We start from the raw sequence: 14837 nt of genomic DNA on the forward strand, positions 1-14837 counted from the left end.
CCCTAATAAAACATACTTTTACAAAACAGAGATTAAAACATAACAGCAGAAAAGTTCAGAGGAAAAGTACAAAATTAAAACTGTTTAAGAGAATGCAATTAAGGGTTTGCAACTTCTCTTTGTTACATCTACAAGTAATTATCTTGGTTAATCTTTAAAAAATTGTAAGTCTCATTTGTGTGTGATGTGTCCTTGACTCTTTTTCTGTTTGGTTATAGTAAACTTGTTGTTTCATATCTTGAATTTAATACCTTAACAGATATTAAGGTCATATAAACAGATATGTCATGGGGTCTGTAGTCAAAACCTCCTCCTCCCTGAATATATTAGTTGTATTTTAGCATCTGATTCATACTGTGGGGATGCGCTTTATGAGAAGGGTCCCACAGTCATGTTAGCAAAGGCCTTGTGAGTCTTAACACTTTGGACTCTTTTAGATTTCAAATTCCTTGAGGTCCCCTAGGATGAAAAGGATAAAAAGCTGCCTGAGAATAGACTCAACAAGTTAAGGCACATTTTAAACAGGCCATTTTTTAAAATGTCTATTTCATTTTAGTTATTATTGACACCAACCTTTTTCTTGTTTAATTTTGATAACAAATATTCATCATATTTAATAATCCTGATGAAGCTATGTACATTTCACCTCTGAGTTCAAACACCACTCTGAGTCATGCCACATGCAGAAGAACTCAGGTGACACTGCGATCGTGGGTTGTATTGGGGTCAGACAGGAAGGAGAGTACAGGATTCTGGATTCAGTGTTGCAGACAACACACAACGCACAAACCACAAAAAAGGGACGAAGAAGGGACTCGTGCTCACACAATCCGAGAATAAAATAAAACAGATCTGAAATCGAGAAAAGTCTGACAAATGCAGAAGCGAGAGAGCTGAGCGTCGATGCATCCGACCTCAAACATGCAGCATCTCACTTCCAGGTTGCAGGTTGGGTTCATCTGCATGTGGCCCCTTCCGCTCAAGGTCGACTGCAGCGCAGAGGAGAGAGCGTACAGTATAATGTGTCAGGATTTTGTTACCAGGAAGTGGGTCGAGTTATTTATATTTCAACAGTCACCCTCTCGTACCCAAGGGAGAAGTGTTAGTAACCTGAGACGATATATTCAAGCATCGTCTGGATCAGGTCGTATCAAAGGGAGAGAAAACAATCAAGTCCACGTTTAGGAACGATGAGGACGAATAAGCATGTGAAGGATTCAACATATAAGAGGTAAGTCTACCATCTATCTATCTATCTATCTATCTATCTATCTATCTATCTATCTATCTATCTATCTATCTATCTATCTATCTATCTATCTATCTATCTATCTATCTATCTATCTATCTATCTATCTATCTATCTATCTATCTATCTATCTATCTATCTATCTATCTATCTATCTATCTATCTATCTATCTATCTATCTATCTATCTATCTATCTATCTATCTATCTATCTATCTATCTATCTATCTATCTATCTATCTATCTATCTATCTATCTATCTATCTATCTATCTATCTATTTATCTATCTATCTATCTATCTATCTATCTATCTATCTATCTATCTATCTATCTATCTATCTATCTATCTATCTATCTATCTATCTATCTATCTATCTATCTATCTATCTATCTATCTATCTATCTATCTATCTCAGGGTCAACCTATCTCTTATTGACAATGAAAATGATTATAAATTCAACAGAGAAGATAAATGTTATTGTTGTTACTATTTGAAATTAGACTGATGATTTAGATCAGTGTATTTTTTATAAACTGTTGTGAAGTCGTTCCCAACCTAACGATTGGGCCACTCCAAAGGGTCACAAGATAATTCTGAGAGGTAATGTTCTCATTTTTACCTTTTTTCAGCTCAAACAATGTTGAGAAGTTGAAAAGGAGAAATGTGTCTTTGTCGGGCTCACCTGACATCTGAACCATTACAAGATAAATAAACAAATAGAAAGTGCTTGTTGCATCTTGTTTTATAACAAGCGTATTTTTCATACATTGTGACAGTGTGATTACTTTTTAAAATACAGCCACAAAGTACTTTGCATGGTCAAAAAAGGATTACAACTACATGTGTAGGTAAAAAAAAATTCATAAGCTTCTCTTCAGAGATATGTAGGAAGAAGGGAAATACCTCCAAGTACCCTTTGTGACTTTACAAACACTGCAAACTCTTGTTCAATGTGAAAATGTCCAAATCAAATCAATATATCATAGAAGTTAGTGAAAATAAGATGATTAGCAAGTTGTAAATATCCTGTAAATGTAAACCCAGTGTCTCATCTATAGGTGATGAGATGAAGCTCCATGAGAAGATTTTGACCCATTATCTATCGTGCACGTCTCCAGTAGATAAAGAAGGATATCTCTACAAAAAGGTTTGAGAATAACACACAGACAAATTGAAATGACTGATTCCCTCCACACGATATAAAAAAAAGTGTAATAATCCTATTGTACTTTGACACACGTTTTTACAGAAAGAGCGAAATGCCAGCTACCATCGGCGGTGGTTCGTCCTGAAAGCAAACCTGCTCTTCTACCAGGAGCGTCCGGCTGACCGGCACCTGCTGGGGGTCGTGGTGCTGGAGGGGTGCGCAGTGAGACGCTCCGAGTGTGATGGACAGTTTGCCTTTTCCCTGGTGTTTGAAGGGCCCGGACTGAAAACGTACAGATTTGCAGCAGTGGATCGTCAGAGTCATGAGAGCTGGGTGAAAGCTCTGCTGTCGGCCAGTCACTGTTACCTGTCCCTGCTGGTGAGAGACCTGAGCAGCCAGTATGAAGGTGAGATAGAAGAGTTTGAGGCCTTTTCTGTTTACTGAGCCAAAGACCTATTTATACAGATGCAAGTTTGTGTCCGTTCTCAAGAACGTGTTATCTCAAGACCAGCGTGAGGGAATTTCTTGAAATTTGGTTTAAACGTTCGGTTAGGTTCAAAGATGAACGGATTAGAATTTCATGGTCAATTGTCAAGGTTGCTTTGACCTTATCAAACATGTTGTTGGTCTTGGGAACGCAAATGCCCCGAAACACTTTGAAAAAAAAGCATTCGTAGAGGAACTGATACAATTTCGTAGTCAAACGTGTGTGAGTTTGATACCTGAAAAAAGACAATAGGGAGTTTCACTACATCTGGCACAAACATTCACTTAGACTCAAGGATGACATGAATAGAGTTTGGAGGTCTAAATGGCCTCACATAACATGTTCTTGAACATGACATCTCCTGTCTGCCTTCAGGAAATGTCTTAGGATTGTGACCAGCTGTCTCATGGACTCAAAGATCAATTGATTTGATTTCAGAGGTCAAAGGTTAACACGTCACAGTGACCCCAAATAGAAACAAATATGTCAACTGACACTGCACTTGTTGGCAGAGGCATCATTGTTAATTCTAGTTTGTTCCTGAGATCATCGCATTGGCTATAGTTGCTCATTCTGTCTTAAACTGCTTTCTAAAATGATTTAAAACCCTATTTATAATCATTCCCTGTTTTCTATCTGCAGAGGCTAAACAGCAGCAATGCTCCAGTGAACCCCATCTCCGCTCCTCTGCCCTCAAACCGTCCACGACCAGCTTCCTCTTCCCTGTGCAGGGGCAAACAGCAGCAGTGAGAGAGGGCAGAAGCTTCAGTGCCAGCAGTGTTTTACAAACACCTTCAGTACCCAACCCAAAAGTGGCAGCTAAAAAGTCCCCGAAACCTTGGTCCAGGAGAAACGCACTCGTCACGCCGCTCAATGGGCCGGCGCCTTGCCATGGTGAATGGCCTTTGGTGGGTTTTGATCCACTTGAGGACTTCAGCAAACTTCACGACTATTACGGCCAAGAGGTGAGGAAAGCAAGAGAGGAATGGCTGAGGAGTCGAGAGGTGGGAGAGGATGGAGATCTCATCGACCTGGAGTGAAAAAGTAGAAGTGACAGTGAAGAAACTCTGAGAGGAACTGAGATGTTTATCAAAGACGAACCGAAATCTCCAACTTCGAGTCGGAGTCTCTAAAGACACCTGTAGATCTGCTCAGTATTACGTTTCCCTTCAATTTCAGATTCATTCTGGTTTGTCTGAGCAAAGATGAAGCCTCAGAGTCCATGGGAACAAACAGAAACAGTGTGAAGATAAGTTTTCCTCACAGCAGTTTGACTTATCACAGTTGGAAAAAGTTTATTGTTGTCTGTTCTCATCAAGTGTCAGCTTTTAACCACGACCAGGATCTGAAAGTGAAACATTTACAACAACAGTTGAATACTCACAAGTGATGCACTTCATTTCATCCATGTTTTATTGGACCGTTTTAATAAAGAGTGTTGTAAAATTTCATAGCATGAATCAATACAATTTTTATTTAAATGTCTCAACTAACTGAACAGGGTCGTAGATAGTGATACACAACTTTATCTCTAACACAAAAAAGTATTTGTCTACTTCTGCTGTTTGAGTATTAATATGGATTGAAGGCAGAATGAAGAAAAATACAAATACATAAATGTACTGTGGAAGTTGTTTTTCATCTCATATTAAATCAACTGAAAATACAGTAAAAGCTGGGATGTTACTTTCCGCCTCAATGAGCTTTGCTAGGGTGACACGACAGAGTCAGTGGAGGAGGTCGACCAGCAGATGGCGCCTCAGATACACTGTGCTGTCCCTGTAGTGAGAGTTTAATCCCTTGTGATTAATTTAGAAATTATAGACATTCGTTTTTAGGTATTCATTTATAGGTATTTATAGGCAGTAATATTCAAGTGGCAGAAGGAGTTGTTTTGGAAAACAGCGTGCCTTTAATTAAGTTATCCATTAATTTCCTGGGCTCATTACAGCATGTGTCATTTCTCTTAAATCCACTGTGTTAATATGACAAAGCAACATTCTTAGTAACATGTACGTAGTAGGGTGTTGTTTTACAGTTTTTCTCCATTGCTTTGGCTCATTTCACAAAACAGAAATGACATTCTCAGAGCTCTAAGTGCAATTGGCAAAATAGCCTATATGGTTCAGCACAACTACATAGATCACCTTCAAAAGGTAATATCTCACCCAAAACAGTTAACTCAAGCTTCAAAACCAAATCATTTTCTCATATAAATAGTCAGTGCCCCCAAAATGAAAAGTTCCTTCTCGATTGCTGTGGCTCATCTCTCAGAAAAAAAAGACATTCTCAAAGCTTTAAACACATTTGCCAAAATAACCTAGATGGTTCAGCGAAACTCCATGGCACACCTGCAAAAGGTCATATCTCTCCCAAAACAGACAACTCATCAGTCAAAACTAAATCCTTTTCTCATACAAATAGCCAGTGCCCCCAAAATGAAAAGTCCCTTTGGCATTGTTTAAACACTACAGCTCAAAATGTTTAGATGTTTTGTCAGTATGGCAGTGGACCATAGAAATATCCCTCATGTGCACATTTCAATCTTGGCTCAGTCCTTTAAAACTGAATGGTTACAGTAGATGTTTTCTTTCCAGAATACTATGTGTATCAAACAGAAAAAAGATTAATTCAAGGTTTCACATAAAATACTTTATTGCACTTATACTGCGATGGAAATTGTTACAGTAATTGCCATACATCGTGGTCGCAGTAACAGAAAATGTGTACAGGACAATATACTGTCGATATACAATAGGCATATCAAAACTAAAATTAGGTATAGCCTACACTAACAACATATACAGTAAGAAAGTAAAGCAAAGCTGCGCAACACTGCTTTACCTGTACATACTGGTAGCGCAGCTCCTTGGTTCTCTCAGAGTTCCTTTCAAATGGTACGCTGTACAGTTGCTTCAAACTCATCTGATGTTTAGACAGGACCCTGTCAATTGTCGAGATGCTTTCAGCGTTTACGTTCTGGAAGATGCCAGCATTGTCCTCTAGGATGTGGTCTGGATTTCTCTCAGTGTGATAGCATTGTTCGCCACTACAATATTGAAGATTTCTTGTTCTTACTGTTGGTTGGAAATTGCTCTTCTGCCACCCGCACCAGGTTGTCGTCCAATCCTAGACATTAGAATTCACAAATAGACACTATTACATTTGTATTTAGTTGTTTTTCTTTGACTTTAGTTCAATAAATTTGAATACTACAGTTAACTCTACCATCAATAATTCCATAGTTGACTGACCACATATCTGTTTTCCCTGCGGAATGTTTGGATGATAGAGGACACTGTAGAGCGTGGCACATTAGACTGAACTCGACGACCTGCCTCTGCCATTGTGAGGCCATGGTTGACCACATGGTCCACAAGTGTAGCCCAAATTTCATCTGTCACAGCTTGTTGTCTTCGTCCTCCTCGGCCTCTTCCCCCTTCTCCACCACCCTTGCTCCTCTTCCTCTTTTTCTTTCTCCTCTTCCTCGAGCAGGCAGTTGCCCTAGGTCGTTTCCCTGGCCAGGTGCTTCCATGTTCATAAATTGTACTGAGCTTGGTCAAGCTCTAGATATTTGATGGAAGCATTTATACTCCTGGATAGCACCTGTCAGCTAACTAAACTTACTGTGTGATTGGTGAATGGATGTGTGAAACTCCCCCTTGGTTAGCAAAGTTCTAGTTGCACCTGAAAATTAAGCCGATGATCCAACAGATCCATATTACAGTATATACCATGATGTTTGTCATGGTATTGTGTGCCTGAAAGATTTTGACAGTGGAGTGAACTATTGTGCAGGTGATGATGTACACATCGAAATTATGCCAACATGTTCTGCAGAGAACAACCACTTGACTGAGAAGCAACAGTCAGTTTAGAACAGCAAGATATATTCAATAGGTAATTGGGCTAACTGAAGGCAATTGTACCTAACCGTTTGCAAAGGTGTGCTAAATCATTCGAAATTTGTGCAAGCTGTAGGCAATTGTACTTGTCATGTGCAAGGATGTGCTAATACAATTGCAATTTGATTAAAGGAATGAGATATTCCAATCTGTTGTGAATAAGTGCCCAGTGGTTTGGAGGTTTGCACGTGTTGTTTTGAGAATGTCATTTCTGTTTCGTGAAATGAGCCAAAGCTATGGAGAAAAACTGTAATGCATAGTTGTTTTTCACTAAGCTGTTCATTCAGCTGCCGTTCCTCTTTCAAGTTCAATCCCACCACATTGAAAAAACAGTCCGAGCTGATTAGTGACTTGAAGATTTACAGTGGGGCCATTGTTGGAACACCTTCCTGGAGGGACTCAAATAACAAAACATATAACGTTACAACAGGAACTCTGAGGTCCTCCAGCATAGGTCAAGCTGAGAGCTTCTCCACATTCTAGCCCTACAGACAGACATACCGATCATGTAAAAAATGATAGATGGCTGCAAAGGACATGGCAGGCGGTTTCACATGACAGCCAGGGCCCCTGCAATGTACACACATCTGTATGGGAACACTTCCCCTACATAGCAGCCTGTTAAGACATCGTAAAGAGAGACCATTCTTATAAGTGTTTAACACGATTGGTACGTCTGGAACGTAGACAAGCTCTCAGCTTCACCTATGAGGACTTCATACTTGGGACGTGGGACGGCACTAAATCTTAGGAATATGAAACCATGAAGTAAGAATTGACTCCTGACTGTGTTCAATAAGAAATAGTAGGAGATTCATGTGAAACTGTTCCCAAAGTCGAACTGTTCCCTTAAATTCAATCAGGCTGTATCTAATTACTTATTTATATTATATTTATATATTAATATTACTTATATTATTTTATTTGCTATTTTATTCTATTTTTCATACTTTCACATGTTCCTGTCCTGTCTACCTCATTTTGATCATCTGCTTCTGTGACAAGTAAGTTAATAAATGCAATATTAAGTAGCAATCATTTCTCTTATTTATTTTTCATTCAAGGCTGATTTCAAAAGCACGGTCATTAACATTGTTTCTAAAGCTCATCTTCACAAATGTCAGAGCTTAACAATCTGTACAAGGTGGGACACTCTCAGACCTAAACCCTAAACTAGGGTCAGGATTAATGACAAAACAACTTTTAACTGGAGAAAAAATAAAATTAAAAATATAAATCTAAAAGGGAAATTGCGAGAAAAATGAGGCTGAATGTGCCGAAAATATTATCGTAGACATTGTTTTATGCTTAAATGGTTGTCCCACAAAGAAAACAAAACAAAAAGTTATTATAATCAAGTTGTTCAAAATATTAAAAAGTGTAACAGACTGTAAAATGGTCACTGATTGCCAAGGAATATGTCAAATCAGAAAAACAGCTTAATCTGTGTTTAAAACAGGCATAAAATATGATATATATATGATTAATATTATCATTGTATTCTCAATTGGTTAGGTGTTGAACTAATGTCAAACCCAGCACACACACACATACCTTAACATTCTTAAAATATCTCAGATATTAGGGATTGTCTATTTAAAAAAGCTTGATATGGTTTGTTAAAAGTCCCGTTCAGTTGTTTAAACTCCACAAATGCTTTCACACATTCCATATTAGTTATACTGCCATATGAAAAGTTTGTGAAAGTAAGAGTGAAAATGACGTGTCAAACTTGTGCTGTGACACATGCCACTCCGACAACAAGGTGGTGAACCAGAGGTCAAAGGTCAACGGGGAACTCAAGGGCAGGACTGACAGCTCTCGTCCGGCGCTGGATGTCCCGAACGAGAAAAGCAAATGACCGTCTGATCCGAATAATCGCAAGTGGGCTGGAAACCGGCACGGAGCGGAGAGACGTGACTCATCACCGAGTGGAAACACAAGCAGCCACGAGTAGAGAGCAAAAATAAATCCACCCAGCAGATGAGATTACATAGATGTTAATGAAATGAACACAGATAATCTCTGAGGTAAATTTGGACATAAAACCTGACAAAACAAATGAAGGGAAGTGTTTTGCTGCCGGGGCCTCAGCGCGTTGGCAGACTGTCAAGTTTATTTAGCTATTTTGGTCGCCCTCAGCTGTCCCTTTTATGTTCTCCGGGGGAATGTATGCGGCCATCACTCTGCTCAGTATTCCACATATATTCACAGGGGGGAGACATGAGGGGCAGACAGTGCGAGAGGGGAGTCCAGGGCAGACAGGTGGGAAAGTGTTCACGACCGAAGTTCTATCAGCAGACACACACCTTTGTAGAGGTGAGAGAGCAGGAGTGAAGACAGAGGTTAACGGTGCGCCCACTTGTCATGTCGTCGGCTGTTTAACGCAGACAACACACAACGCACAAACCACAAAAAAAACTGAAACAAGAAGTCAACATTTGTATAAAGCAAAGCACCGTACTAAAGAGCCACGCACTAGTTGGTTCAGGTTGCTTTCTTGAATAAAATGCAGTTTTTAAGATTAAACCAAAACAAGCAGAAGAGTCGTGCACAGCTCCAACAAACAAACACACATTTCTCCTTTGAATCTTTTCACAAACTTTTTAGTTATTTAGATTTAAAATCTCAAAATATTTCATGAGAACCTCCGATTTATCTCTTGACCCAAAGCACCAGATAATTTACTGTTGTATGAAAAATAAAATGATTTAAATCATCAGCCTGAGAACAATAAGATTTAATTTCTCTAGATAGATGAATAGATAGAATTATAGATAGATAGTTAGATGAGAAACAAATAACAACCAGATAAAAGTATTTTGTTGTTGGACTTTGCTTTTTCTTTTTTTCCCACCCTGTCAATCATCTCAGGACCCCTCACATGTATTACTTAAGGGTCACAAGACCCCGACCCTGTGGTTGGGAAGCACTGGACAAAATTACTTAACCGTCCCACAGTTGAGTCAGGACCTGGGTTTCTTATGAGGTTTCTTTTGCTTCCCAGTTTAAAATAATGGCCAACAAAAGCGCAGACTGTGATGATGGCAAAACAAAACAAAACAAGGATGCCAATGATAAAAGACGAGCAGAAGAAGAACTTTCTGTCTATTAACAGATGCAATACAGAACTTTGTCTGTGTGATCTAAATATTATTATCAAAGGTTTCTTGTCATCTAACTTCACAACCTTTTAAATCAGTCAAAACTATAATTTCTTTGGTAGTTGATTAATTAATTTCACAATTGGTGCCTATAATCTTTAATTCACCATGAGAGTGCAGGACAAGAAAAGATATAAATAAACATAACAGATATGTGTCCTTAATAGTCAACAGGAAAAACATCATGTAATACAAACATGTGTGTATTTATACTGGCTTTATATGTGTATATTTATGCACACACATATATATAGAGAGAGATTTAAAATAAAATCATTTGAGATAACTTTTTTATTTTAACCCAGTGCATTTTACTTCGGTGTAATTTACCCTTGTTGGCTTTCACAGGCAAATAAACATCAATAAAGAACATGTCTCCTCCGGGTTGTGTGAACTGATATTCTTAATTCATCTAATGAATGACATTTAATGCTACTGCAGCGTACATATCTGTCCTCACTGGGGACCTTCTCTCATTCCGCTTCTGTGGGAAAATCCCAAATTTAACCTTTGCATCGTTGCTTTGTCACCACTCTAGTTAAGAAGGCCGAGCCGTGCACATAAAGGGTAAAAGCTCGATCAGTTGCTGAGGATATAGAATGCCTATATCAGTCTATATCTATGTCGATATCACATCGGGCATCACAAACCAAAAATAAAGCCGCTGTAGATCTGCTCAGGCAGATGGAGGTGGATGGAAGGAGGGTGGAGAGACACCGTCCGGCGGTCCAACGAGCATTTATGTCCCGAATGTCCTTATTAGTCCACGTGGGACCGCGAACCTGTGGCATGGTCCCTCAGCTATCAGGTTTACTTAATTCCAAGACTCCTGGGTCTATTTCTGATCTCCTGTAAGGTGATACACCATCCCGCCATTCTGTCTCCTCCACTTTTTGCCCATCAGTTCATCCTTGACATCCGCCCACTCGCTCTCTTTCTCTCTCTCTCACTTACGGCCTCTCTCTCTTTTTTATCCCAATCCAAACTTGAGGCTGTTGCTAAAGTTAGATTGGCCTGTGCAGGGGTATATAAACCCCCCGTTGATGTTTGTATGATGCGGCTTCACACTGTCTTCTCTTTCTTGAACATCTAAAACCTCCACTCAAACCGTCTAAAGATGGTGAGTACCACGCTGCTGTTGGATATATCTACGGGGGAATCCCACCAGCACTACGGATTAACTCTATTATCACTTTCTGATGCAAAACTAAAAGATAATCGTTAAACAAAAACTTGTGTCATCACTTTTTGTGGAGATTTTACATTTTTGATAACAGCGGTTTTTGGATGATGCAGTTGGGTTCTATAATGTGCTGTTTTACATGATGCACTCAAAAGTTCGCAAAATTAAGGAGAAGGATGCATAGACCTCATAGTCATGTGTGGTAGCGAGATCGTAAAGGTCTTCACTAATGTGGGGAATGTATTTAAACTTGCTGGGAACTTTACTTGGGGTCCCATTTTAAATCTGAGGGTTCTAGAGATGATTGATCGGACAAAGAAATGTTCTGTTCCAAAAAACATGCTAATTTAAACTCCAATGTTTCCTCTAATCTTTGTTTTTAGTTTGAGCCTTCTAGACTTTATATATAAACATATATTGCAATAAATACATGAAAATTACTATTTTCTGCTGGGTATAAATGCAAGTGGAAACTGCTCAGGTTGGGGACCACTGCAGCATGCAAAACTAACATGCATGATTTTAGTGGAAGATTTAATTTCCCATTTGTTTCTCCCCCAGGCACCAAAGAAGGCTAAGAGGAGGCAGGCAGCAGGAGACAGCGGCTCCTCCAATGTGTTCTCCATGTTTGAGCAGAGCCAGATTCAGGAGTACAAGGAGGTGAGGTTTGACACTCCATCTCTAAAGGAAGCTCCTGTTTTCCTCCTGTGAGACATGGCAGCCTCAGCTGGGATCACACATCTGTGTCGCCTCAGCTTATCTGGTGAAAGATTCTCAGTAAAACTTGTTGCGATTGCAGTTTCATTTCTTTGAGAGTGAGACCAAAATTAGAGTTTGGCTGAGCAGCTCTCGGATCCGTTTTCACAGCAGTTGGCATTCTATGCTCGTCCCCTCCCTCCGCTCCCTTCCCAATTTAATAAGGCCGAGAATGTCATTAGGGGGAGCTCTGAAGTATCTGACGCCATCCGAAGCTCTCCACATTTTGTTCACCTCTGACCTCCCTGCAGCCGCACAGCTGTCACTCAGACCTCTCCCTCAGTTTCCTGTTAAAGGCTGAGCGACTTCGTACAGTAGAACAACTGGACCGTAGACATTTCATAATGCCAAAAAAAGGATACATACTCTTATTGCACATTTAATCTTTAAGCTTTTCTCCGACACCATTGAGTATCTTCCATTTCAGAATCCCCGCAGAGCCAAATGCAGCAGGAGCAAGTGTTAAGGGCGTGTGCTGGAGATGAGTAAGGTCAGGAGGATGGGATTTAATAAGGATGTGCTGCTAAGAGATTGGATGATGATGGCGTCTGTGTTTTCAGCGCGTTGCCAAGGGATGTGTGCTGCGACTGGAGGAAACATTCCTCCTGTGATAAGTGATACAGGCTGTGGAGTGTGTGTGTGTGTGTGTGTCTAAGAGGGGGAGAGACAGAGGGTGGTGGGGTTACCAGAAAGGTCGGTTCAAGTCCAAGATCGAGTTTAAGTTTCATAGACGTTGCAGAGCGTGAGCACATCAGACAGCTGTTCCCTGATGATACTTTCCCAAATTAACATGTAAGAAAAGACTGAGGGGGGGCACTTTTAGCACCCCCCTCCTGCCCCCCCTTAATGCCACCATGGTCAGGTCTGATTCTCTGGGTGCAGCCCGTTTCTCTCCACACTAAGTTTAGAGAGAATCTCCAGCTGCCACTTTAATACTCAAGTGATAATGGAGGGGTCCCTGAGAGTGTGTCAGTTGCCCTGTCCTCATCTATATTATCTGCTTCCTTTGGGTTGTAAACACACTCTCTTTTTTCTTTTTTTCTCTCCAGGCCTTCACAATCATTGACCAGAACAGAGATGGCATCATCAGCAAAGACGACCTGAGGGACGTGCTGGCCTCTCTGGGTGAGTTAATCGAATCTGTTAAAGGCGTCCATGAAGAAAGTCAGTGTGTTTTCACGAGCTCCCTTCCTAATATGATCCGTTGTGTCCGTGGCGTGCAGGTCAGTTGAACACGAAGAATGAGGAGCTGGAGGCCATGATCAAGGAGGCCAGCGGCCCAATCAACTTCACCGTCTTCCTCACCATGTTCGGAGAGAAACTGAAGGGTGAGCGACACTCATTTGAACGGTCACTTTCCCGTTCTTGTGCATTTCCGTTTCTTCAGACCTCTGCTCCACTACTTTTCTGAAGGGAGTACTTTACCTCTTAACACACAAAACACATGTGGTCAGCTTATAACACATTATATGATGCGTAGTTAGAGATTAACTATTCAATTCTATTTTTAAATTTGAGCCCCACATGTTTTTGTTCTAATAATATATGAACCACAATTTACAATTAATTGAATAATACAGTAATCATAGGAAGAAATTCTTTATATTTAATACTTTGTTGTTCATAACTGTACTTTACTAAGTGAGATTTCGAATGCAAGACTTGTACTCATACTGGAGTATTTTTATGTGACATTAACTTAAGTCTGGAACGCTCCCTCCATCACTGTCAGTTGATTTAACCTCTTCCTTGTGTCCCCTTCAGGTGCTGACCCCGAGGATGTTATCCTTACCGCTTTCAAGGTCCTGGACCCCGAGGCTACTGGATCCATCAAGAAGGAATTGTGAGCATTACTTTCTTTAAAAATGTTATTAAAATAATTTTACTATTCATGTTCCAATAGGACTTATTTGATTTTATATATTTTTTTTATGATTTTATTTATAAAATCTTCGTCTCTGTCGTCTCCAGCCTCGAGGAGCTCCTGACAACTCAGTGTGACAGGTTCACCAAGGATGAGGTAAAACCACCTTCCTCTTAGAGTTTACAAAAGTGGCGTTTTTGTGTCATTGTGTCATGTTGAATTTACAACCTTCATATCCCCCCTCAGATTAAGAACATGTGGGCCGCCTTCCCCCCCGATGTTGCCGGCAACGTAGACTACAAGAACATCTGCTACGTCATCACACACGGAGAAGAGAAGGAGGAGTAAAGAGAAAGCTAGAAGACAAGAAAGAAAGAAAACATCCCTTTGCTATTCTGCCTTCCCTTCCCTTTCCTTTCTTCCTCCTCCTCCCTGCTCACCCTCTGTGTTAACCCATGTGCTCAGCCCCTCATGTTCAAACCAAAGACTTGTCATAAGGACACATGAGAGGGCTGATGCCCATGGGGTGTCTATGTGTGCTTATGGGGAATAGGGATGATTTTCAATAAAATTATCCTTTAAAAAAAATTCCATCCAGAAGCCTCTCTTATACACCTTTACTTTCCTGGCAAACGATCTTCTGTCGTCTCACCTCGACACCTTGGTCTGCACCGTCACTTCAGCCTCTGAGGTGCTAGTGTGAATGAAACGTGTCCCTCTGCCTCCCTCAGAATCTGAGAGGGGAACGGGTTTTATAGCTGAGAGGTGCTACACAAAGTACAGGGACTTCATTCCAAATTTTGAAGATGTCCTCCTGGGTAGAAGAGGTGGGAGGAGGGAGAGCGTTGGCAGGTCACAGAGGGAAAAAAGTTGCCTCCTTAAAGTGACGACAACTTTTCTTTTTCTTGTGAAAGTGTTTAAAAAGGACAGAGGGAGGGGAGAGAAAGGGACGAAAGAAAACATTCAACTCTTCGATATCTTTCTCCCCGCTCCTTACTGCAACTATGAAATCACAATTCATTTTGCCATAAGCTGTCTCCACTACAGTGACTGGAATCTTCCACACCTTTCCTCTGTAAC

The 14837-nt window shown here is 40.3% G+C and overlaps 2 protein-coding genes across 2 annotated transcripts; both read left to right on the forward strand.

Annotated features, from left to right (window-relative positions):
• Nucleotides 1-1173: 1173 nt before the first annotated feature.
• Nucleotides 1174-4274, forward strand: pheta2 (PH domain containing endocytic trafficking adaptor 2). The gene is made up of 4 exons (XM_061090709.1): nt 1174-1231; nt 2310-2398; nt 2501-2804; nt 3528-4274. Exons 2-4 carry the CDS (start codon nt 2318-2320, stop codon nt 3923-3925), a joined length of 783 nt encoding a protein of 260 aa, XP_060946692.1. The 5' UTR covers nt 1174-1231; nt 2310-2317; the 3' UTR covers nt 3926-4274.
• Nucleotides 4275-11004: 6730 nt separating this feature from the next.
• mylpfa (myosin light chain, phosphorylatable, fast skeletal muscle a) lies at nt 11005-14105 on the forward strand (the record flags this gene model as incomplete). Its single annotated transcript, XM_061089832.1, is given in 8 exon segments — nt 11005-11046; nt 11048-11074; nt 11699-11797; nt 12943-13018; nt 13117-13221; nt 13658-13736; nt 13865-13913; nt 14004-14105. Coding segments are annotated over 8 exon segments (579 nt in total), but the record flags the coding sequence as incomplete, so codon positions are not given.
• Between the last annotated feature and the right edge of the window lie 732 nt (nt 14106-14837).

Source organism: Limanda limanda, chromosome 17 (assembly GCF_963576545.1).
Source record: "Limanda limanda chromosome 17, fLimLim1.1, whole genome shotgun sequence".
Lineage (NCBI taxonomy): Eukaryota > Metazoa > Chordata > Actinopteri > Pleuronectiformes > Pleuronectidae > Limanda > Limanda limanda.